General features: G+C 45.6%; 1 protein-coding gene across 8 annotated transcripts in view; it reads right to left on the bottom strand.

Annotated features, from left to right (window-relative positions):
- Positions 1-1,406: 1,406 nt before the first annotated feature.
- LOC122369262 overlaps positions 1,407-27,174 on the bottom strand; it is a 125,834-nt gene continuing 100,066 nt past the window's right edge. For all 8 annotated transcript variants that reach the window (XM_043343859.1, XM_043343862.1, XM_043343860.1 and 5 more), the window contains one exon: positions 1,407-1,654. In XM_043343859.1, coding sequence (XP_043199794.1) covers positions 1,504-1,654 — 151 coding nt within the window. In that variant the 3' untranslated portion in view covers positions 1,407-1,503. The remainder of the gene's footprint in view (positions 1,655-27,174) is intronic.

Below are 27,174 nucleotides of genomic sequence, written 5' to 3'. Positions count from 1 at the left end.
CACAAGCTCTTCCCGGCGTATTCCCGATCAAGAGTGAGAGGCGCGCGATAGGAGACGCCTGGCTGGGCGCCGCTCATGGATAGACCGTGGGATGAGTCTCCGACCCGTCTGGTCACGGCGAAACTTAGCAGGGAGGGTTCAGAGCACCTCGACGGCGGCCGCACGCCAGCGGAGCGCCGTAACTAATGGGTGTGACACTGTGTCAACAAGCTCCGCTGAGTGACGAGCCGAGGGGACCGTCGAAACGCGCGGGCCATACAGCCAGAGACATCTCTCGGCGATTTTATGAACTAGCTGTGCAATGACTTTCAAATGAATAGAACTGCATAGTGATGCATGCAATGATGATTCACTCTACAGGATTGTGTAGAGAATCGATGTCTTTATGATTCCTAGCAGCCACATTTTTTAAATTGTTGTCATGGCTTTCATGCAATGCACTGCAAGATGAAAATTGTATCATGCAAAACCTAGTACCTACTAAATTTGAAAAAAAGGCTTGCTAGGAATTGTTTTCCTTGACGTCTTCAGTCCAAAACTGCAAACATCACAGTCGTACGACAATCCGTTATTGAGTTCTATTCGTTTGAAATTTTGATTTTGCAATATGTTTGTCTCAATTGCTCAGTATATGTGGATTGCAGAACAACGGTAACCACTCTGTGATGGCGAGGTTAACGTCCTTCATAACATATCCAAAAACGAAGGCAATCGAAGCAACGATCACGATGCTCAAGATATTTACGAAAAACGTTTCTCATAGCGTTACGCGTGAAACGCACCCTTAACTTTGTGGCTACTTTTCGACCCGTCATTTGCTCACGAGTCCTTTCCGGTGTATTCTCGATCAAGGCTTAAGGCCGCCCCACACTGGACCTCGCATGCGAGTTGCGAGTTTGCGGGTCTTGAGTTTGCGGGCGGCATAATACTAATTAGAGTGGTTAGATCGTTCCCTTAGTAAGTTCATGAATGCAGTGAAGCCGGTACACCTTCAGAAAATTACATTAAGTCGCAATACCAGCGCAACGAACCAAAATTCGGCTCCAACGAAAAACCCGCAAACCTCGCAGAACTCGCAGACCTCGCAGCGAGGAAAATCGAAAGTTGACTCAAAATCAACTTTTGGACTGCGATGCAAGGTGGCTCGCAAGTTAAAAACATGCAGACTCGCTTGTTAGATGGTAGTGTGGGTCACTCAGCTTAAATTGTATTATTCAATTTTGAAGAAACCCGAAAACCCAAAAACTCGCAACCGGCATGCGAGGTCCAGTGTGAGGCGGCCTTTAGAGGCGCGCGAAAGGGGACGGCTGGGTGGGGGCCGCTGATGAAGAGAGCGTGTGGGACGAGTCTCCGACCGGTCTGGTCACTCCTACGGCCATCAGCCAATCTCCTACGGCCCAACAACAAACAGGACAAGGCATGTATTCTTTTCAAGAGTCATCCAATAAATAAGTAGTGCAACAGCAGGTCAGGACTAGTATCACATTGATCGGCGGCTCGCAGTCAGCTGGGCCGCAGTCGCTTGGCGCTCTCGCTAGAGCACATGTACATGATCTGCGGCATGAAGGTGAGCAGATCGGTGAGCCGCACCAGCCCAACGGTTCTGTCGGCCGGCACCTGCCCGCCAGCCAGGTTCAGAGTCACCAGGTGCTCCCTGCAACGCACATGGACGGGGTCAGGGCCACTAACGTACATAGACGCAATATGGGTCCAACTCACGATTTAGCACGCCACAAATCCCAGCTGTTGCTGACTAGCAGCTCAAGGGTCAAATCATGATATAATATAGATATAGCATCTCAGATGGGTTTTCGATAATCTTTAGTTTACCATAAAACGTGTGACAGATGTAGTGATGATGAAATAGGTTACAGACAAAAGTACGTATCGCTTCAGTACGTAGGACCTAAGTACGTAAGCAAAAGTACGTAGGACAAAAGTAAGTATCGCAAATGTTCGTACCGTAGTTTCGTGCAACTTTGACCCACTTTTTTGGTTAAGCCTCAATAACTCAGCTATCTGTTTAGGTACAGCCCTCTGCAAACTGCGTGGTAGGTATTCTTTTTTTTTCGACAAAACCGAGAATAACGCGAATACTATGCTATCGGTCACTCAAAATCGCAACAGCAAGACGTGCGAGACTCCGCACCTAAGATTGGCATTATCATCGTGTTCATTTTCCGTCAAGTTTGGCAACAAAACCCAAAAGTTTATATTTGTCCCCAAACAAACTTTTGCATTTTGCTGCCACGCAAGGCCTATACTTGTTTAGTGATGGACCCATTCGAAGGAGTGGAGCATGGCGCATCTATTTGCAGTGAGTTCCGCCCGACTGATAACATAGCCTTTGAGCTATTATCGGTTTTGTCGAAAAAAGAATACCTTCCACGCAGTCTGCCGAGGGCTGTACAATGTTAAGCAGCAGGGCCTACAAAGAGGCGACCAGTGGCGTATTCAGGGGGGGGGGGGGCATGGGGGCCATGGCCCCCTTTCCGCCCAGCCGCCCAGATGGCGCCCCAATTAGCGCCGACTAGGCTGATGCCGTTTTACAGAGGGAACATGAATTAAAGAGTGATGTGAAGGCAGGGATCAAACTTACTATCTCTTTCGGGGTGCCTGGACACCCGAATGTTCTCCAGGACACCCCCAACTAGGACCTGAGCCACCAATTATGAAGGGCGCCCCTCCGGAAACCAGAATATTCCGAACCCCCAGGGTCGATGGCGCCCCTGAAGAGCCGCTGGCACCCAGCTGAACGGAACAGTCGCCCCTTTAACCCGCGCGGGGCTGGGGGGTAAATTTTACCCCTCCCTCGCGAATTTTTGCAATATCTCAAAAACGGCGGCGCGCAGCGCCGCCAAACTTTCAGTACCTTTTCTTACATCAATTTGACACGTTCCCTGAAAATTTGAGCGAAATCCGTCGGATATTTTTTGAGAAATTGACGTTTTAGTGACGTCCTGTTCGCCATTTTCGCCTCAAAAGCGGCAAAAGTTCAAACGCCGCTAACATCTTCATTTTTAAAGGAATCAAGACGTAACAAAAAAGGATATACGTAAATCTACTTTTTCTATAAAATGGCTATCTCGGTTTTTTGAAAATTTTGGATTTTGGCCCACATTTTTTCAAAAAACTGACTTTTTTGGGAAAATGATTATAGAATCCAAAATTTTGAGTGTATCGAAAAAACCGGAATATATGTCAGGGAAGTGGTCTATGTGCATCTACATACCAAGTTTTAGAAGAATCGGTTCAAAAATGTGGGAGTTATTCAAAATTTTATGACGTCACGACACACAAAAATTTTGAAAAATGATTTTTTTGGAAGTTCTAGACCTCGTACGGAAACAAAAATAGCACCATTCGATTCGCCGTGAAAAACTGCATCAGGTAGACACCCTTTTAGGCCTTAACAACCAATTTCAAAATTTGACCTCACTTGACCTGACCTTGACCTGACCTCGACCTGAAATTCATCCAGAGGTGGTCCATATCACTTATTGAGTGTGCCTATTGAATTCTATTAGTAAAATGACACATAAAACATGTGTCGCACATGCCCTTTTCTACATTTTGTTTTTGGTGACCTGACCTGACCTGACCTTGACCTTGACCTCTGAATGATAGTGTATGCAACGAATATTGTCTTGGTAGCCTAAGAACACGTTTTGGGCGATCAGTCTCAGTCCATGACTCCATTCTTCGGCAACTACGGTGCAAGGCCGATACTGTAGGAACTTGCAATTTGTACCCTTGACCTGACCTTGACCTTGACCTCAAACTTAAAATTAAGTACATGTTTTTAGTTGTTCGTGATGAGATCTTTCGATTGGCGTTTGAATTTTCCAAATCGGACCATTAGTTCGGGAGATAACAGGGGGGGGGGGTAAAATTTACACCCCCCCCCCCCAGCCCCGCGCGTTCGGCTGGAGACCCCAGCCCCGCGCGGGTTAAAGGTTGATGGCGCCCCTTTAAGCACCCGGCGCCCCTCTGAAGTTCACAGCTGCCCCAATCGGCCCCATTCAAGATCGATGGCGCCCCCTGAAACCACTGGCGCCCCTCTAACACGCGCAGTGGAAGGGTTGCGAGTACTACGCCCAGTGGAAGGGGGGGGGGGCGGATGTCGCCCCCCCCTAAGATCTCAGCTCCCACTGGAGCTAGAAAAACGAAATTTGGAGGGTAGGTGGGGGCCATGGGGAACTCTGTTGTGTGTGAGTTTCATGACCCTAGGTCAATATCTTCAAGGTCAAATGAGGTCAAATGTGGTCAAATCTGCCATATTTGCGACTTTTTTGCGTTTACACGCAGATAACTCAAAAAGTTACCGGCCGATTTTCTTTTTTCTTTCACTATACGAAAGACCAAACATTTGTGAGTATGTATGGTGAATTTCTAGTTAATCCAACAATAAATATGGCAGTTAGAAGCCTGGTAAGGGTAAGATGTCGCCGGCTGAAGCGGGATCGGCCGACGCGGGAAACACGGCATTCACAATTTTGTGTTTACACACTCATAACTCAAGTTGTTACCGGCCGATTTTCAAAATTCTTTGACCATATGATTGCCTGTACATTTCTCAGTCTTCTCACCAAATTTGACGAGAATCTAATCTAATCAGCGGTAAGGAGCGCGATGTAAAGACGGAACCGTCCCGCCCCGGCACAGTCTACAATTCAGGCGGCGCGTAACGGCTAGCGCCGGCCGCCGCGCCGCCGCCGCGGCAGGATGTTTGACTTTACACCGCTATTTCTAGAAAAGTTGTGAACCGATTTTCTTATTTCTGGCACGGTAAGATCCGCAATTCAATTCTGGACAGGTAGCCAAAATTTCACATTAATATTATGTTTGCGGCGCGAGTTATTGGCGAAAAACAAGAGGGGTGGGCGAAATCCGCCCCCCTTCCACTGCGCGTGCTAAGGCACCCGCATTCTTCTCAAGATCACAGTCGCCCTATCCGAGATAAATAGCGCCCTCAAGAGCCACTAGCGCCCCCCCCCTTGAGGCTGAAGTTGTTCCAATTGAGACTTGAGTCGCCATTCAAGCCCAACGACGCCCCTTCAGAGCGTCCGGCGCGCTTCTGAAGATCACAGTCGTCCTCATCCGAGATCGCTGGCGCCCCTCAAAAGTCACTGGCGCCCATCTAAACGGAGATTACAGCTGCCTCATCTTAACCCTCGCCCGTATTGGTGTTTTTTCAGCCGCGAACGTATGGGGGGGGGGGGGTCCGTTGGAACCCCCTCGCCGTTTCGCCCATGATCGAGCTAGAGCTTCGCGGAAAAAATGAGCGTGTTGCCCGTGACGAGAGGAAGCCGATGGTACCCAATTTTAAGGTCCTAGGTCATCGGTTGACCTTCCAGGTCAGGTCAATGACCCAAAAGTCGGGAAAATCGGGACCTGTTAGAAAGTCGTAAAGCGTGGCTGCTAAGGGGTTTTTCGGGGTGCTGATCACGAATATCATGTTAGTGTTGATCACAGATGATGTCTTCGTTCATTTAGGCCAGGTCGGGTCAGGTCAGGTCAGGTCAACCAGTAAGGGCATTCGCAGTAGGTGGCAACCGCCTCTGACAGCTTCGTAACATGTTACGAAGGCACCAAAACTACTTCGTAAATGTTCATATGGTTGCTAAATTAATTCGAATTCAGCTCCTAAAACTGGCCTAGCAACATGTAAAACTCGAAAAAGTGAATCGAGGTCATCAAAGGTCAATGGCCTGACCTGACCTTCCGTTGACCTTGACACCCACCCTAATGCATGGGAGCAACATCATATCCTATGTTTGAACGCTTAAAACCACGAAAAGACTGCAAAGCGCCGCTAATGCGAGCCGACATACGCCGAATTGCGATTCCGGCCAAACATGGTCTCGAAAAGTAGGTCACAGGTCAAAGGTCATTAAGGTCAGGGTCATGAAAATTTCAGGGTAGGTGTAAAATTGATAAACGCGAGGGTACTGAAAGTTTCGTTGCGATCGGCCGCTTTTTACGCGAGTTATTCGCGAAAAACCGAGGGGGGGGGGGTCCGTTCGACCCCCCCCCCCCTATACGGGCGAGGGTTAAGATCGATGGCAACCCTCTGAAACCAATGGCACCCTTCTTAGAGTACCCGGCACCCCTCTGAAAATCACATTCGCCCCATCCGAGACAACGCCCCTTGACACTACAGTCGCCCCACCCAAGCTCAAAGCGCCCCTCCAGAGCGTGGGGCCACAGCTGCTGAAGGCAACAGTGGCCCCATCCATGCCAAATGGTGCATTCAACACAGTCTAAAGATCACAGTCGCCCCCATCAATCAGAGATCGCTGGCGCCCCTCAAGAGCCACTGGCGCCTACCTGAACCGGGACTTCAGTCGACCCATCCTAGATTAATGGCGACCCTATGAAACCACTGGCGCCCCTCTGAAAATCCCAATCGGACCATCCGAGATCAATGGCGCCCCGCCCCATTCAAGATCGATAGCGCCCCCCCCCCCCCTCTCCTGAAACCACTGACGCTAGGTAATTATTTGACAATGGGGCTTTCTCATCGACACCAAGGGCCTTTTTCAAGATGCAGTAGCCAGGCGGCGCCGAGCTGGGCTAGGATGTGCCAAGCGTTTCTTATAAGGCAACCTCGTTAGTGCCACCCCTCGTTGCAATACCGCCCCTCAATTTGCGACGCCGCCCCTTCACCGTACAATGCCAATCCTCAATGCAAGTGCTACCCCTTAAGGCGCAGTGCCGCCCATTATTGCGATGCCGCCCCCGCATAGCAGTGCGGTACCGCCCCCAGCGTATGCGTTTTTTAATTGAACCTGCTGGGGGTGTTTGAACACCCACTTCTAACTCAGCTTGTGGGCCACGTCGAGACACGCAGTAGGCGGCGTTCGAAAGAGCGTCAAAACTATTATAAAACTACTCAGGTCATTGTTAAGGTTAGGTCGAACTGGTCGAAGGTCAGGTCACCAGACACAACCAAAAATCAAATTTCGCCGATTTTGGCATTTTTTGACAAAGCGGCGCATAAGTCAGGATTCAGAAAGAGATTGACAGCGCCGCAGCAAAGCGCTATCGATACCTCTTTTTATGCTCTTTCTTATAAATTATCTCAGATTTGACCAAAGGTAGGTAAACGTTTTAGCCTTAAAATATACGGATTCGCGTTGGACGTTTACCTGTAACACCTTTTGGTTCAGACCTGCACGAGATTAGTTTAACCGGCATCGTGTTCCATTTTTCGAGACTAATCAAATGAACTAGAATTTGACGTTTAAGGGTATTTTGAGAATTTGACCTAAGGTGAAGGTCATCACCTAGCCGGGAAAGGTCATATTACAATATTACATATTAGTCGATCCGTATTGTCGAGAAGGAAAATAATTATATAAGGCGTTTCATTGCTCTACCATATCTCTATCAAAACTTATTGTTCAAAACCTACTGGAGACCTTTCATGACCTGAGATGACCTCAGTAACATAAAAGTGGTCACATCATGAGTGAAATTTTCCGATGAAATGTGCCATATACCGGGTGGCCCAGAAAAAACGTTCCCAACTTTAAATCAATATTTCTCAGAAAGTGATAAAGATACAACATTGAAACTTCGAATAGTCAATGCGGCACACATTTTCAGTAAATGGTGTGATTTTCATGGTGTTCGGTAAATTACTTTTTAAACGGTTCATGTTTCAAGCATGCCATGTAAAAATTACTTTTTTGCTCCGATGTTTACTCAAAAATGTGAGTGAACAGGTCACTTTCACCCCTCGGCACCACGGCCTAGAGCCATGGCTGCTACTGGCAGCTAGTCTCATTGATGGTTCGGGTCTCACGATGACACATTCCATCAGGCAACCACGATGGCTCTGTGCCAGTGGCATCGGAAGAAGTTTCCAGTTTTCTAACCATCTTGTGCCTCAAATGCTTTCCTGGCTGACATTCCTGGGAAAAGGTAGCTTTTCAACCAGTTTTCTTTTTTGTCATCTGCTGGCAATGTTGTTTTTCATAAAATGTTATGTGGTCTTCTGGCACAGGAACTAGTCTGTTTTAGTTTGTTTTCCTTATCCGGTCGACTTACAATTTGATCTACTGAAAGGAGGGTAATCAGCAGTAATCCATGCACCGTGCCACGAATCATGATTTGGTGTTAAAACGAATGGCATCCATGAGCACCATTTTGGCTCAGTATTTGAATATTTGGCACATAAGTGAGACACAAATATTTAAAATAAGAACATACGTGTTGGTTTCATTCACATGCTCTATTTTTCTATTCTTTTTTATAACATGGGGCCGTCTAACCCAATCATCACTATCGTTTGACATCGGCAAAAAAAGCAAAAACGTCTTGCTTAATTCAACTCAAGATTGCCAGCTTGAAAATGATGGTATAGTGTTATAATTTAGCATACCAATGCGCAAAGAAATGACGCAAACTTGCTGAAAATTTTGTCTCGTTAATTGCATTCGAATTTGATATATAGGCCTCCAAAGTTCGGAACGTTTTTTCTGGGCCACCCGGTATACCTCTACCTGTATCCCGATGTCGAGGGTGTTTTCGTTCAGAAGGAGAGCATTTCAATTTTCTCCCATTAAACTGCGCCGTGCTGGGGGGGGGGGGAGGGAGGGGGGGGGTGGGCGGTGCGTTCTTACGCCCTTCCCCTTAGGTTTTTCGCGAATGTCTCAAAACGGCGTCGCCAAGCGCCATCATTTTTGGTACACATGTTTATACATCTTTTCCACACAATTTGAGAAAATTTCAGACCCGGGTCGTTCAAGGTCAAGGTCACCAGGTGACGTCAAGTGACCTTACCTCAGAAAAAGTTTAAAGACTCGCGATAGCTACACCGACTGAACGATCACTTTTGAAACTTTCAGAGATTGATGAGACTAACAATGTGTATAACATGTTTATCTCGGACTTTTGATATTTGTGACCTAAGGTCAGGTCAATTTTGCGACATCTCCATTACAAGTTAATGGGAGAAACTATGAAATGCGCCTCTTTTGGACGAATGTTGTTCAATGCCCTCTCAAACATCGGTTTATAGGTAAACAAAACACACTGAATAGGAAAAATGCACCTGTGAGTTGTGACTCTTCTGTATGCTCATTAGGGTGACCGGTTTTGCAAAAAGTTTCGAAAAGTTTTGCTCCCCAGGTCTAATCTAACGTATTTGGGGGTGCTGATCACGAATCCGGCGGAAAAAATATAAAATTCGATTTTTTTTTGACCGCCCCGGCTCTTTGAATATTTCCGGTTTTCTCAATTTTTGCATGTTTTTGAATAATATGATGAATGTAATGAAAATTTATTAACAATGTATCGCTAAATGCATGTACCAGTCGATTCGGCATACAGCGGCGTCGAAATCGGCACGCCGCCTGCTTCACCGGCCTCGCAGGAAAGCATAAGACTCGGAAGGTTTGCGTTAGTTACCCGATTCTCTCCATAGATGGCGCTGGCGTAGCCGCCCGCCGGCCGGTCGTTGCCGTGCCGTTCACAGCCCCGGCGGTCACTTGCGACCGTCGTGGTCGTTATGCTACGTCTATCAAAGCACGACAGAAATGTTCACTTCATTTTTATGTTACTTCAGACATATTTTAGACCTAATGTTGAATTGGATAAATGACTATCGTGAATTGGCGAAATAGTGGAGTGCGCTCGGGAGCCATTTACAATAGCGAGGAACGTAGGTGGATTGATCTGAGTAACATATGACACTGCGTTCACTGTTGATATGAAGTTTATTCACACTATGTAGTCAGGTGACATGAGAACAAAGTGACTAACATACCTTGTGTACGACAGGCGACACATGGATGAAGCTAATGCTACTTTTTCATTTTGTTTCGGTAGGCCCGTTTGTTCAGAGCGTAGCCGTCCTGTCGGTCTAAGCCTGTTACAGCTGTGACTGATTCGGTGGTCAGCTTTACAGCCCTTCCGGTGGATTGGGTATGGCAGGGGAGCCCCGTTTTAAGGGGAGTCTGTAGAAGGTCGCGCAACTCATCCTCGCTCATGTGCCGTACACAACGGGGCTCAATGTCTCGGCCCTCGTCAACCGCTCGCTGCACGTTAACCAGTTCCATATAGTTGTTCGCTTGAACGTTAATTTCCGGCAGCCGGAAGTGCCGAATGGGCTGCTGCTGTGGCGGTGGGGGTGGCAGCTTTGGCGGCGGTCGTGGCCGCGGTGCCGGCGGTGGTGGTGGTGGTGGTGGTGGTGGTGGTGGTGATGGCCGCCGCCGTTTCAGACGCCGCTGCTGCTGCTGTGGCGGCGGCGGCGGCGGCGCCGGCGGCGGCGGCGGCGGCGGTGGCGGTGGTGGTGGTGGCGATGGCCGCCGCCTCTGTCGCCGCTGCTCCTGCTGTGGCGGGGGCGGGAACGGCGGCTGCTCCTGTCGCTGCCTTTTTTGACGAATGCTCTGGATTATGCGGACTGCATCTGCCCTAATGCCATGCCCCCGCCACAGCAGAAGCAGCGGCGACAGAGGCGGCGGCCACCGCCACCACCACCACCGCCACCGCCACAACAGCAGCAGCGGCGTCTGAAACGGCGGCGGCCATCACCACCACCACCACCACCACCACCACCACCACCACCACCGCCGCCGCCGGCACCGCCGCCACGACCGCCGCCAAAGCTGCCACCCCCACCGCCACAGCAGCAGCCCATTCGGCACTTCCGGCTGCCGGAAATTAACGTTCAAGCGAACAACTATATGGAACTGGTTAACGTGCAGCGAGCGGTTGACGAGGGCCGAGACATTGAGCCCCGTTGTGTACGGCACATGAGCGAGGATGAGTTGCGCGACCTTCTACAGACTCCCCTTAAAACGGGGCTCCCCTGCCATACCCAATCCACCGGAAGGGCTGTAAAGCTGACCACCGAATCAGTCACAGCTGTAACAGGCTTAGACCGACAGGACGGCTACGCTCTGAACAAACGGGCCTACCGAAACAAAATGAAAAAGTAGCATTAGCTTCATCCATGTGTCGCCTGTCGTACACAAGGTATGTTAGTCACTTTGTTCTCATGTCACCCGACTACATAGTGTGAATAAACTTCATATCAACCGTGAACGCAGTGTCATATGTTACTCAGATCAATCCACCTACGTTCCTCGCTATTGTAAATGGCTCCCGAGCGCACTCCACTATTTCGCCAATTCACGATAGTCATTTATCCAAATCAACATTAGGTCTAAAATGTGTCTGAAGTAACATAAAAATGAAGTGAACATTTCTGTCGTGCTTTGATAGACGTAGCATAACGACCACGACGGTCGCAAGTGACTGCCGGGGCTGTGAACGGCACGGCAACGACCGGCCAGCGGGCGGCTACGCCAGCGCCATCTATGGAGAGAATCGGGTAACTAACGCAAACCTTCCGAGCCTTATGCTTTCCTGCGAGGCCGGTGAAGCAGGCGGCGTGCCGATTTCGACGCCGCTGTATGCCGAATCGACTGGTACATGCATTTAGCGATACATTGTTAATAAATTTTCATTACATTCATCATATTATTCAAAAACATGCAAAAATTGAGAAAACCGGAAATATTCAAAGAGCCGGGGCGGTCAAAAAAAATTCGAATTTTATATTTTTCCGCCGGATTCGTGATCAGCACCCCCAAATACGTTAGATTAGACCTGGGGAGCAAAACTTTTCGAAACTTTTTGCAAAACCGGTCACCCTAATGCTCATGAGGTCATCTCAGGCAGGGGCGGCGCCACGGGTTTTCGATAGGGGGGGACGGGGACCGAAAATCGAAAATCCCAAAAGTAGATACTGATCGTGTATGCAAAAAAAAAAAAAAACGAGGCACGTAACGCCGCGAAACTTGGCAAGGCCCAAAACACATCGAATGGTGCATCCCGTTTCCAAACTTATCCAGGACACCTAGGATCGATCACCTTTTCAAGCATCCTTGCCTCTAAATCAAATTTTGCAGTCTTGCCAACTCAAAGCTGGTTTCCTACAAGCTACGAATTGCTTAGGTATGAGTAGCAGTGCCAGCTATTCTTACGTTTCGTACTTTCAAATTTTCGATCTTACGTCTGGTCAGCTTCAGGGCTTCACCATCATATAGTCATGGAGGAAAAGTGGGAATGTCTTCTGCTCTGACAAGTGCGCCAAAACTGCAATATAATTTCAGAATCATGACATCACCACCTGATCCATATGCAACGGGCAGGGTGAAGCTAATGGCTAGCCGTCAGTGGTCATGTCATCGGTGGTCACTCAAAAGGTCATGCTAGGTCATGGAAGGTCACCAGCCGTTATTTGATCACACTTTCTGATGGATTTTACTTGCCAAGAGCTTCGCGGGAAAAACGAGCGCATGCACCGTTGAAAAAATTGAGTGAAAGGGTCTCAGGTCCGGCGACCTCTGCAGGTGAAATGCCCCAGGGTAGGATTCCGGTGCTTGTTGATTAACTTCGTCAAAAATGGCAGTAGAGCTGTGATGTCGGCACCATTGTGTTCGTCATGACCGAGCTGGCACGACCTGCATCGTTCTCATATTCACCCTCCAATCGTAACAACTACAGCAGGGATTGGCAAATGGCGGGGCACCCCCTTTGGGAGGTAATGAAGGTCTCTGGAAACCTCATCCCACATCTCTTTAGCATTAGTGTCTCTCCTTATGGAACAGGTTTCTTGACTGGTCTGTTTCACCCCAGAATTCAAAGACTAGCCAAGGTAAAACCGAGCGCACCACAGTGAGCACAATTTGATAAGCTGGTGTATCTCAATTTTCATGTAGAACCTTTCACGTATCACGGACCTAAAACCCTTTCGTGCACTCATGCAAAAGCAACTGCCATGTTTCAACCGCTGGTAATGGCATTTTCACAGCCGCTGACGTAAGAAGGGGAGGGATGGGGGGCTCGATAAGACCCCCAGCCGTTCGGCCGCCGACCGAACTTAGTTTTGCAGAAAAAAAAAACGAGTGCTATCGAACCCCTTGACGAGAGGGAGCCGATGCTATATCCAATTATAAGGTCTTGGGCTACTGCGTGCTTTTTTGGTCCTGCCTGTGATCTATCCGAACACTTCTCCCCACAAGTGCTGGGGTTAAATGGCATAGATTTCAAATGGTTCCTGTGGTAGAACTGCCATGCTTGAATTTGACTAATTAGGAATGGAAAATTTTCATATAGTAACGGAAATCTATGGAATTTCAGTGAGCTTGGTTTTATCGGCAATGGGGTCTGGCAGTGGGGTGGGGAGGTAATAAGTAATAACCCTGCCTGGCGCCCCAAAAAGGGGGCACGATCCCCGAGGCCCTGCCGATCACCTTATAACTACAGGCATCACAGCTCCACACCTTTTGCAGATGGCCAGGACCCCTTGCGATGCATCCCAACAGCAATCTTTATTCAGAACCTGCCTTGATTAACCAACGATGCATTAAATGCGACGGATAGCTCTATAATGCATTATTATCAACTATTGAAAGGGCCTCGCCGATAGGGGGGTACTGTACCCCCCTAACTTTCGATAGCGGGGGACCTGTCCCCCCCGTCCCCCCCGGTGGCGCCGCCCATGATCTCAGGCCATGAACGGTCACCAGCAGTTTTTTTGGCTATAACTTTTGATAAAAATATGCTAGAGCGGTGAAACTACGTCAGATGTGTTCAGCTCGACGATACGGATCGACTGATATGCAGCATGACCCTTTCCGGTCAGGTCATGACCTTGACCTGAGGTCAAATTTTTAAAATGACATTTCAATGTCAACGTATAGTTCTTTCGACGCGTCTCGACGGGAGGAACACGATGCTGGCAAAATAGATATCGTCACTGTCTTGAGGCAAAAGGTATTGCAGAAAACATTTTTCATAATAACAGATATTTTTGTAGTTTTGCCACCTTGAGGGTAAACCGTGGACCCGAGGTCAATTCTGAGGGCAATAATCAGAAAGGTCTGTAAAATGGCTATCGAATAAGCTTTTCCGCGGCGCTGTAGCTCTATTGGTTCCCGATTTATCCGTTGGCAGTTTCCAAAATTGTTTAAATGGACTAAATTTGACCTTTGATGACCTCTGGCGACATGACCATTGACCTGACCTGAAAACTAAACAAAGTGTTTCCGTCATTATTTTGACGCTCTTTCAATTACCGCTTACCGCGTGTCGCTACGTGGCCCAGGAGCCAAGTTAGAGTGTGTAGCGTGAAAACGCCCACCCACCCACCCACCCACCCACCCACCATGACACGGAAAACACAGGCCACCAGCACAGCGCGATTTAACTAATAGGTAATGGAGAGGTTGCAAAATTGACCTGTTCCTCAATGTAGATATTTTGTCTGGGGATTACGCAAGGCGAATGTTCGGTGAGATCAGCAGGTATCTATGGCGCTTATTCAAAGTCGATCATCCACACTCACATCATCAAAGGTCGTCTTCTATACTACGTCGGCCGAGACATCCTTTACCTTAGTGCCACTCACGGTTCGTCGGAAGGTCATCTCAGGCTCAAAAGAAACGATTTATACCATTCGAAAGCTGACGATGCGCTGAATCCGAAAATGTAATTTTTATCAAAATCGATCGATGGCCTTTTTTGAAAATTGCGTTTTTGTAAAAACTTTATAATTTTTTATTCAACGGGCTGTCCCAGACATTCCTGAAAATATAAACATGTACCGGGTGTCCCACAAAAACGTACCACATTTATATTTCGAATATCCCAAGAACCATAAGGGCAACAAAAACAATTTTACCATGATATGAAAGCTTGGTCTTTGCAAATTTTGCTGATACATGATATACGTGCTTGATGGGAAAGAGGAGCAATATTCAGATAAACTAAACCATGTTATTTTGCTTTAGCATCGGTTTCAATATTTCGTCACGCACTAGATTCTGAGGTAGCTTCCTTCATCACGAACGCACTAACGGGACAAAATACAGGTTTCGACTGAATACATTTTAGTAAGTGCATGTTTTGTCAATCAAGGCAGTGCAACAACGTTCCGGATAATTATTATTGAGGCCAGCAGGTAACGCGGAAACTTAGTACACTGAGGTAAGCCATGGGCTCCAGCTTTTGTTAGACACAATGCCTAGTACGTGCAACCAAGAGAAATAGGCAGCCACCAACCGCTCAAAGAGAACCAAAATTGTAAACACCCTCATTATCAAAGGTACTGTCAGCTCATAAAGCGTCACGAGACGCAATTTTAGCTTCATAAGCGCGTGGGAGACCAGCCGTCATCTTCATGCGCGAGCAAAGGCGGGCCGCCGTACTCCACTAACTTAACCCCTGATGTTTTCCATGTCTCGGGCTATACCCGGACGGAATCTATGTAACGGAAGTTAGCCCACATTCAGCCCACATTCGGCCCAACCCAGATTGGGGCTGCCAAATCTAGGGAAAAATCTAAAAATCTAGGGAAAAATCTAAAAACCGTTTTACGACTAAACGGCTGAGCGAAACTGAAAAATAAGACCACCATTTGAAAGATCTCTTCACCCCGGACCTAATGATATGGTTAAATACCCGATCAATTTAGCCAAAAGCATGATTTAACCAGGATGAAAATTTTCGGTCAATGGGGCGGCCCCTACGATTTTCTTCAAAATCGGCATGGTGATACTACAGGCCGAGATGATCAATCTGGCTTAAGAAACCCCTATGGGCATTGAAATATATGGGGTAAAAACGCCCCTGGAAAGATTTACCCACGCATTTCTGACAAGTGTATTGCACGCATCCCCCCAATATGGGTATCATATGAAAGCCCATGAAAACCCAAACAAAATGGTGGGGTAAAATTTACCCATTACCCCATCCGCGGTAAAGTTTACCCAAGATGAAAATTTTCGGTCAATGGGGCGGCCCCTACGATTTTCTTCAAAATCGGCATGGTGGTACTACAGGCCGAGATGATCAATCTGGCTGAAGAAACCCCTATGGGCATTGAAATCTATGGGGTAAAAACGCCCTTGGAAGGTTTTACCCACGCATTTCTGGCAAGTGTATTGAACGCATCCCCCCAATATGGGTATCATATGAAAGCCCATGAAAACCCAAACAAAATGGTGGGGTAAAATTTACCCATTACCCCATCCAGGGTAAAGTTTACCCAAGATGAAAATTTTCGGTCAATGGGGCGTCCCCTACGATTTTCTTCATCAAAATCGGCATGGTGATACTACAGGCCGAGGTGATCAATCTGGCTGAAGAAACCCCTATGGGCATTGAAATCTATGGGGTAAAAACGCCCCTGGAAAGTTTTACCCACGCATTTCTGGCAAGTGTATTGCACGCATCCCCCCAATATGGGTATCATATGAAAGCTTATGAAACCCAAACAAAATGGTGGGGTAAAATTTACCCATTAACCCATCCAGGGTAAAGTTTACCCAAGATGAAAATTTTCGGTCAATGGGGCGGCCCTACGATTTTCTTCAAAATCGGCATGGTGATACTACAGGCCGAGATGATCAATCTGGCTGAAGAAACCCCTATGGGCATTGAAATCTATGGGGTAAAAACGCCCCTGGAAAGTTTTACCCACGCATTTCTGGCAAGTGTATTGCACGCATCCCCCCAATATGGGTATCATATGAAAGCTTATGGAAACCCAAACAAAATGGTGGGGTAAAATTTACCCATTACCCCATCCAGGGTAAAGTTTATCCAAGATGAAAATTTTCGGTCAATGGGGCGGCCCCTACGATTTTCTTCAAAATCGGCATGGTGATACTACAGGCCGAGGTGATCAATCTGGCTGAAGAAACCCCTATAGGCATTGAAATCTATGGGGTAAAAACGCCCCTGGAAAGTTTTACCCACGCATTTCTGGCAAGTGTATTGCACGCATCCCCCCAATATGGGTATCAAATGAAAGCTTATGAAAACCCAAACAAAATGGTGGGGTTAAATTTACCCATTACCCCATCCAGGGTAAAGTTTATCCAAGATGAAAATTTTCGGTCAATGGGGCGGCCCCTACGATTTTCTTCAAAATCGGCATGGTGATACTACAGGCCGAGGTGATCAATCTGGCTGAAGAAACCCCTATGGGCATTGAAATCTATGGGGTAAAAACGCCCCTGGAAAGTTTTACCCACGCATTTCTGGCAAGTGTATTGCACGCATCCCCCAATATGGGTATCAAATGAAAGCTTATGAAAACCCAAACAAAATGGTGGGGTTAAATTTACCCATTACCCCATCCAGGGTAAAGTTTACCCAAGATCAAAATTTTCGGTCAATGGGGCGGCCCCTACGATTTTCTTCAAAATCGGCATGGTGATACTACAGGCCGAAATGATCAATCTGGCTGAAGAAACCCCTATGGGCATTGAAATCTATGGGGTAAAAACGCCCCTGGAAAGATTTACCCACGCATTTCTGACAAGTGTATTGCACGCATCCCCCCAATATGGGTATCATATGAAAGCTTATGAAAACCCAAACAAAATGATGAGGTAAAATTTACCCATTACCCCATCCAGGGTAAAGTTTACCCAAGATGAAAATTATCGGTCAATGGGGCGGCCCCTACGATTTTCTTCAAAATCGGCATGGTGATACTACAGGCCGAGATGATCAATCTGGCTGAAGAAACCTCTATGAGCATTGAAATATATGGGGTAAAAACGCCCTTGGAAAGTTTTACCCACGCATTTCTGGCAAGTGTATTGCACGCATCCCCCAATATGGGTATCATATGAAAGCCCATGAAAACCCAAACAAAATGGTGGGGTAAAATTTACCCATTAACCCATCCAGGGTAAAGTTTACCCAAGATGAAAATTTTCGGTCAATAGGGCGGCCCCTACGATTTTCTTCCAAATCAGCATGGTGATACTACAGGCCGAGATGATCAATCTGGCTGAAGAAACCCCTATGGGCATTGAAATCTATGGGGTAAAAACGCCCCTGGAAAGATTTACCCATGCATTTCTGGCAAGTGTATTGCACGCATCCCCCCAATATGGGTATCACATGAAAGCTTATGAAACCCAAACAAAATGGTGGGGTAAAATTTACCCATTAACACATCCGGGGTAAAGTTTACCCAAGATGAAAATTTTCGGTCAATAGGGCGGCCCCTACGATTTTCTTCAAAATCGGCATGGTGATACTACAGGCCGAGATGATCAATCTGGCTGAAGAAACCCCTATGGGCATTGAAATCTATGGGGTAAAAACGCCCTTGGAAAGTTTTACCCACGCATTCCTGGCAAGTGTATTGCACGCATCCCCCAATATGGGTATCATATGAAAGCCCATGAAAACCCAAACAAAATGGTGGGGTAAAATTTACCCATTACCCCATCCAGGGTAAAGTTTAACCAAGATGAAAATTTTCGGTCAATGGGGCGGCCCCTACGACTTTCTTCAAAATCGGCATGGTGATACTACAGGCCGAGATGATCAATCTGGCTGAAGAAACCCCTATGGGCATTGAAATCTATGGGGTAAAAACGCCCCTGGAAAGTTTTACCCACGCATTTCTGAATGGGCATGGTGATACTACAGGCCGAAATGATCAATCTGGCTGAAGAAACCCCTATGGGCATTGAAATCTATGGGGTAAAAACGCCCCTGGAAAAATTTACCCACGCATTTCTGACAAGTGTATTGCACCCATCCCCCCAATATGGGTATCATATGAAAGCTTATGAAAACCCAAACAACATGATGGGGTAAAATTTACCAATTACCCCATCCAGGGTAAAGTTTACCCAAGATGAAAATTATCGGTCAATGGGGCGGCCCCTACGATTTTCTTCCAAATCGGCATGGTTATACTACAGGCCGAGATGATCAATCTGGCTGAAGAAACCCCTATGGGCATTGAAATCTATGGGGTAAAAACGCCCTTGGAAAAACTTACCCACGCATTTCTGGCAAGTGTATTGCACGCATCCCCCCAATATGGGTATCATATGAAAGCCCATGAAAACCCAAACAAAATGGTGGGGTAAAATTTACCCATTAACCCATCCAGGGTAAAGTTTACCCAAGATGAAAATTTTCGGTCAATAAGGCGGCCCTTACGATTTTCTTCAAAATCGGCATGGTGATACTAGAGGCCGAGATGATCAATCTGGCTGAAGAAACCCCTATGGGCATTGAAATCTATGGGGTAAAAACGCCCCTGGAAAGTTTTACCCACGCATTTCTGGCAAGTGTATTGCACGCAACCCCCAAATATGGGTATCATATGAAAGCTTATGAAAACCCGAACAAAATGGTGGGGTAAAATTTACCCATCACCCCATTCAGGGTAAAGTTTACCCAAGATGAAAATTTTTGGTCAATGGGGCGGCCCCTACGATTTTCTTCAAAATCGGCATGGTGATACTACAGGCCGAGGTGATCAATCTGGCTGAAGAAACCCCTATGGGCATTGAAATCTATGGGATAAAAACGCCCCTGGAAAGTTTTACCCACGAATTTCTGGCAAGTGTATTGCACGCATTCCCCAATATGGGTATCATATGAAAGCCAAGAAAACCCAAACAAATTTAATGGTAATGGGTAAATTTTACCCCACCATTTTCTTTGGGTTTTCATAAGCTTTCATATGATACCCATATTGGGGGATGCGTGCAATACACTTGCCAGAAATGCGTGGGTAAAACTTTCCAGGGGCGTTTTTACCCCATAGATTTCAATGCCCATAGGGGTTTCTTCAGCCAGATTGATCATCTCGGCCTGTAATATCACCATGCCGATTTTGAAGGAAATCGTAGGGGCCGCCCCATTGACCGATAATTTTCATCTTGGGTAAACTTTACCCTGGATGGGGTAATGGGTAATTTTACCCCATCATTTTGTTTGGGTTTTCATAAGCTTTCATATGATACCCATATTGGGGGGATGCGTGCAATACACTTGTCAGAAATGCGTGGGTAAATCTTTCCAGGGGCGTTTTTACCCCATAGATTTCAATGCCCATAGGGGTTTCTTCAGCCAGATTGATCATCTCGGCCTGTAGTATCACCATGCCGATTTTGAAGAAAATCGTAGGGGCCGCCCCATTGACCGAAAATTTTCATCTTGGGTAAACTTTACCCTGGATGGGGTAATGGGTAAATTTTACCCCACCATTTTGTTTGGGTTTTCATGGGCTTTCATATGATACCCATATTGGGGGGATGCGTGCAATACACTTGCCAGAAATGCGTGGGTAAAACTTTCCAAGGGCGTTTTTACCCCATAGATTTCAATGCCCATAGGGGTTTCTTCAGCCAGATTGATCATCTCGGCCTCTAGTATCACCATGCCGATTTTGAAGAAAATCGTAGGGGCCGCTCCATTGACCGAAAATTTTCATCCTGGTTAAATCATGCTTTTGGTTAAATTGATCGGATATTTAACCATATCATTAGGTCCGGGGTGAAGAGATCTTTCAAATGGTGGTCTTATTTTTCAGTTTCGCTCAGCAGTTTAGGAGTAAAACGGTTTTTAGATTTTTCCCTAGATTTTTATATTTTTCCCTAGATTTGGCAGCCCCAATCTGGGCTGGGCCGAATGTGGGCTGAATGTGGGCTAACTTCCGTTACATACGGAATCTTCGGCCAGGTCAAGCCAGGAACACAGATTGACCTTCAGATTGTGATAAAGTCTGTGATCAGCAAGATTATCCGGGAAATGTGTCCTCTCAAAGTAAAGGAGGCTACTCGGGGCGAAACCACGAGCGTTTACCAAAAATGAGGACTTTTGGAAAATGCATTGTTAAAGTACAGGCTCCACGGCACACCTTTTCGGTTTTTCGTTTCGTTTTTTCGCTTTTTCGGCTTCAGCAGACGATCAGCTTCACTTGATAACATTGGTGTAGCTCCACGGTAGCGAAACCGAAAAAACTAAATCAGCAACTCGAAAAAGCGACGCGAAAAAATGAAAAACGACTCTAAAAAGCGAAAAAGCGACTTTAAAAATCGAAAAAGCGAAGCGACTCATCCAACCCAAAAGCAAGATTACTAGAACATAAGGTTGGACAAATTGTGACGTCACTGGTGCTTGGAATATTTTTCCTAGTATCCCACTAGACAGTCCTAGTTGAAACTACATTTGAAGGGAGGGCAATCCATTGCCAAGTATCTGATTTTGTGAAAATAATTGTTGGAAATGTAAAGTAAGGCACCATGGACTTGTTTTCAATTGGGAGCAGATGATATAAAAAGAAAAATAAATGTTTTACGATACTACTAAATCATATAATTTGGTACAAATTCATAGACGTATAAATAAACTGGACTGGCAATTCGAGGGGACCTCCCATGGAAGATAGTGGCGCCGACAAAGCGGCGCCAAAAAATATGTGCTGTGAAACGTTGTAAAGCAAATAAATTTGTAATTATTTTTAAATGGATGATCGGATCGAGGTGATGCTGGTGCCGTTTGACGTGCCATTTCTGGAGGCAGGTGATGGTTTAGGTCCCGGGCCATTCTCTGTCACGTGGCGCGTGTGACTTGCCGACAAACACATTGAGAACAAAAACCTATTATCGAAGCTTTAAGCCAATCCAAGGGAGGTCCCGGTGCCAAATTTGTAGGTCACATGTCCCGGTACCAAGCCACTGACATATGGAATAATCGGCACCGAGAGATACATATTGCACATGCTCGGAGCGAAGAGCATGTTTTGATGAGGCATTCTCCGATGTCCGAAAACTTTGACCTAAGCACCTAAAACTCGGCACAATGACACAACATGGACAAACGCTTGAAGGCGTTGTACGAATAGGTGTGCTGAGGTGCACTGTCCACATGCTTCGCACGTGGAAACCTTTTGATATTACACTTCGTGCTACGCGTACGTGCGGAACGATATACCGTAAGGTGGGGCTATTTGAGACAGTGGGGCTATTTGAGACAGTATTTAAAATCCTTGTAGTGCTCTTTGTATGTAAGGCATGTAGGTGATTGGTAAATTCCTTTTTAATGACCTCCTTACAAATTATTTATGTTTTTTTGATGTATTTAGCTTGATACAAATTTTCGGCGAAAGACACTGTCTTTACGTGTCTTTCGTGTCTGTGTTTAAACTGATATGTGATCAAGGCCCGTGGCCGAAAATTTGTATCAAGCTAAATACATCAAAAAAACATAAATAATTTGTAAGGAGGTCATTAAAAAGGAATTTACCAAGTATTTAAAATCGTTATAAAATAAAAACCGTTTGAAATTTTTGCTTAATTTTTGCTCAGGCGAATTTACTGCTCGATTCCACACCTTCCTGAGCAAAAATATCACATAAAAATCAAACGCTCTTCATTTTATAGCGATTTTAAATACCGTCTCAAATAGCCCCACTGTCTCAAATAGCCCCACTTTACGGTATTTATATTTCCGAAGCTAAGCATCGTAGCGACACGTGCAAGGTGGCGTTGGAAAAGTTTCACCGAGGCGCATCAGAAGTATGCCCTAAAATTCCGAATTTGAGGCAACGTGGTCAAGGTCAGATAAAATTGACCGGAAAAGGTCAATTAAACTCTCCCCGTTTGGCCACTGATTGAGCTAGAGCCTCGCATAAAAACGAGCGTGTTTCCCGTGACGGGAGCAAGCCGATGATACCTAATTTTAAGGTCCTGGCTCATCGGTTGACCTGCCAGGTCAGGTCAATGACCCAAAAGTCGGGAAAATCGGGACCTGTTAGAACGTCGTAAAGTGTGGCTGCTGTGAGGTTTTTCGCGGTGCTGATCACGAATATCATGTTAGTTTTGATCACAGATGATGTCTTCATGCATTTAGGCCAGGTCAGGTCAGGTGAAGGTCACCCAGCAGGGGTCCAGCCGGGTATTCATTGTAGGTGTCAACCGCCACTGACAGCTTCGTAACATGTTACGAAGGCACCAAAACTACTTCGAAGTTGTTGAAAGAACTGCTAAATTCGAAATCAGCTCCAAAAACTAGCTTAGAAACATGTAAAACTCGAAAAAGTGAGCCGAGGTCATCAACGGTCAATAACCTGACCTGACCTTCAGGCGACCTTGACACCCACAATAATGCATGGGACCACTATCATTTCACGTGTTTAAATGTTTGAAATCACAAAAACACTGCAATCGCGCGGATAATGTGAGCTGACATACGCAGAATCGCGATTCCGGCCAAACATGGTCTCGAGGAATAGGTTACAGGTCAAAGGTCAATTTGGTCAGCGTCAGATTGTTAGGGTAGATTTAAAATTAATTACCTCGAGGGTGCTGAAAGTTTTGTCGCGATCGGCAACTTTTTACGCGAGTTAGGTATTCGCGAAAAACGGAGGGGAGGGGGGTCCGGTCGAACCCCCTCCCCCTATAAGCCCGTGGGTTAAGAATTTGACCTCGGGTCAAGGTCACAGAAAAGGTCCTGTTGGATGCCATTCGATTTGTATTGCTGAGCTGAACACATTAATGGTCGTTTCAGCTCTCTAGCATATTTTTATCTAAAGTAATGTATTGTCAAAAAATGTTGGAGACGTTTCATGACCTGAAATGACCTCAGGGGCATAAACGGGTCATAGAAGCATTTTTTTTCGGTTTAGTGTGTCATGTTCACCTGTGGTTCTTGATGTTTGAGGGTGTTTTAAGCCAAAAGAAAGGCATTTCAATTTGTTCCCTTTGATTTACGTACGATGGAGAGGTCACAAAATTGACTTGACCTTAGGTCACACACATCCAAATTCTGAGAGAAACAAAGTGTTGGTTTATATATATATATATATATATATATATATATATATATATATATATATATATATATATATATATATATATATATATATATATATATATATATATATATATATATATATATATATATATATATATATATATATAATATATATATATATATATATATATATATATATATATATATATATATATATATATATATATATATATATATATATATATATATATATATATATATATATATATATATATATATATATATATATATATATATATAGGGTGTGGGGCAATTTGGCCGGTGTTAGTTTGCGGTCGGGATTTTCTGTTATATTGCGAGTCAGCTTCAGATTCAGCAATGACGTGTGTCCTATGACGCATTTGCCGCATTTTGGAGGTTGACTCAGGGGTCACAAGGGTCAAAATAGCCAAATTAGCGGCTCTAGATGCTAATTTAATTTCTGGCCATAATGTATCTAAATGGGCTCAGTAGCGTTACCAACAATGAAATGCTATTTTTTGCGGATGACAGCTCCTTACATGCCAGTCACAATGTTAATAATTTTCATGAAGTTGAAAAATCACTGCAAATCGACTTAAATCGCATCAAACGCTATGGAGACGACTGGATAATAACATTTAATGCTACAAAAACAGTCCAACAAACGCTTAGTAACAAAAAAAAAAAAAAAAACACATTCCATGCCTGGAATTTGGCGGTTCACCAATTCCCATTCGCGATTCCCACAAACATCTTGGAGTAACAATCTCAACTGATCTGAGATTCAAGTCTCACGTCAACAACATCCTATCAAAAATTTACCGCACGATGAGTCCTCTCTTCCCAATAGCATCTCTACTTCCACGACAAATCTTACTTCAAATCTATCAAATGTATGTCCAGCCCCATCTCGACTACTGCGACTCAATATTTGATTGCCATCTGACAGCATTTGACAAGTCCCGACTAGAGAAAGCACAGAACAGGGCGGCACGCCTTATCACTGACACACCTCGAAGGACGTCTACAGCGGGCCTCCGGAAAGAGCTGGGCTGGACCTCACTAGTAGACAGACGTCGCGCCCACAAAGTGCAACTCTATCACAAGATAGCATTAGATGATCGTGTTCCGGACTTTATAAAAGACATCATACCCAAAACGAGAAACCTAGAGATAGAGAGAAATCTGCGATGCACACAGTCCACTCAACGCACCATCCCAGCAGTCCGCTCAGCTTCCTATGCGAGATCTATCATCCCAACAACAACAAGAATCTGGAACGAACTACCCAACGACTTACGAGCCGAACACAGCCAAAAATTCTTCAATAAGAGGCTGTATGCATATGCCGGTATAAACATGTCACCTAGCTCCTACCTAAGCACAGGTTCCAAAATTGGAAACCGGCTTCACACCCGACTCAGGCTTAATTCATCAGATCTTAAAGACAAGACCACAGATTCAAATTAGGGAAAAGTGATTCAGCCAAGTGCAGTTGTGGTGCTGCTACAGAAAACAGTGAGCATTTCCTCCTAATCTGTCCACTCTTTCGCACAGAACGAGAAGAAATGTTCGAAAGGTTAACTGAAATTCTCAGTGAGAACTTTCAAAACATTCCTCGGAAAAAGAAAATAGAAACACTGCTAAATGGGCCTTCGCGAGTTATGAAGGTTACCCGTCATGACACCGCCATGGCCGTCCAGGGCTATATACTCAAAACGCGGAGATTTGCCTGCTAGAACTAGGAGCAGCACTTCCATTTCGGAATACAGAGCAATGGCGCGAGTAGGGGCGGGGACAGGCGCTTCGGCCAAGGCAGGGTCGACTTCGCTATGTTAATATTGACATTTTGATTAAGATCAGTAGTGATTAGTAGTGTTCGATTAGAAGTGTTATTGTCTGCTTTCTACGTGTTTCGAGCGGCGTCTCGTTTTAAGCGCCATAGCGCTTCTACGCCAATCGTAATGTTTCGACAAGTGTAAATATGGATGCTCAAATAAATCATCTTTCATCTCATCTCTCATCTCAGATGCGAAGACAGTTTTTTTACGAATAACTTTTGAAGTAATCAAGCTACGCCAAAACTTCGAGTACCATCGTAATTCTCTCGTCAGTCCGCATCGAAAGATATATGTGTTGACCTTGAGAAGTCAAGGTCAAAGGTTGACCTCAGGTCACATTGCATATGGTCGCTTGACCTCAAGGTCACGTGATTTCAAGGCCATCATGCATATCATTCGATGCGCCTTGGCGAGCTGAACAGAATGAGACCATTTGTGCGGCTGTATCATTTTTATGTAATGATTTATTAGCAAAAAACGTTTGGTAACCTTTGATGACGTCACATGCTCTTACAGTTGACCAATCGGAAGTAAGGCATCAAAGTAGTCAAAGTTGGTCATGAATCATGTCATTTATGGTACAATTGACCATGAAAACTCGGCCGTCCCAGCATATAGACCATGAGCGCACCGGCCAAGTTGCCCCGCTAGTCCCGGCCAAATTACCCCATGTTGTCATTCTGAAAATTTTTGTCTATAAAGTCATCACGGCTATACGGAATTAGATAAAATTGCTCTTGGAACCGCTGAACACCCCCAAGAATGGCGCTATGTCTGAATTCGTTTTTTGCCCAAATACTACATGTGATACAACTTTGTAAACAGAAGTAAACGTTACCATTTTCTAATGAAATTAACGTTTTATTAATTTTGAATAAAACTACGAGGCGCAAAGTTTTGACATTTGTCCTCCAGTTATTTCTACCCATGACAAATGAATAGAGACTAGAGCTATTTCACTCACTTTTATTAGACAGCGTACAGGTGGGGGCGGCCAATTTACACCACCGGCCAAATTACCCCACTCTCCCCTACTTCACGACCATGATACATGAATTTATTAAATTGAACTTTTTGAGCCAAACACGTACACATATGATAAAATGAATGTCACCATCGTGTTCTACGCCCCAAATTGCCTATAAAACATGTGTCACAGGCTGCGAATATCAGTTTTGATTTTCGGGGATATGTGCCTACCCGGTTGACCTGACCTTGACCCTGACCTATGCTTGACTGACCCCTACATGGAGCTGACACTCTTGTAGGCCTTATAAGATGGATTGTGCATCGTTTTGACAGAGTTTATGGCGAGAGGCGCCCATTGCGAAGTCCTGAAGTCCATGCTACTGAAAGCCCGATTTCAGGTGTTTGACCTGACCTTGACCCGACCTGTGACCTCAAAATTCGACTTTAAAATACTCATCTGAAGCGTCTGGTCGCGCTCTTTCGTTTGCCGCCTCGTGCGTTTCGCTGCGCCTATTGGTTCTCGAGTTATCGGCTGGGGGCGTTTAACGCCCCCCCCGCAGCAAACGGTGGGTGGCGAAATACCCCAGCAACTGCCGGGTTAAGAGTTGGCCGAATGACATCGTAAGTAAAAAGATAAAGCAACTGATTAAAAGGTTCATATTTTTCGACGTTTCATTCTAAGACATAGAACATTTTCAAGACAAGAACCTATCTCGTACATCCAGTTGCTATTAAAGACACT

This window comes from Amphibalanus amphitrite, unplaced genomic scaffold (assembly GCF_019059575.1).
Source record: "Amphibalanus amphitrite isolate SeventyFive unplaced genomic scaffold, NRLGWU_Aamphi_draft 001021F_arrow, whole genome shotgun sequence".
Taxonomy (NCBI): Eukaryota; Metazoa; Arthropoda; class Thecostraca; order Balanomorpha; family Balanidae; genus Amphibalanus; species Amphibalanus amphitrite.
Note: the sequence above shows the minus strand (reverse complement) of the source record. Positions and strands in the feature narration are given on the sequence as shown.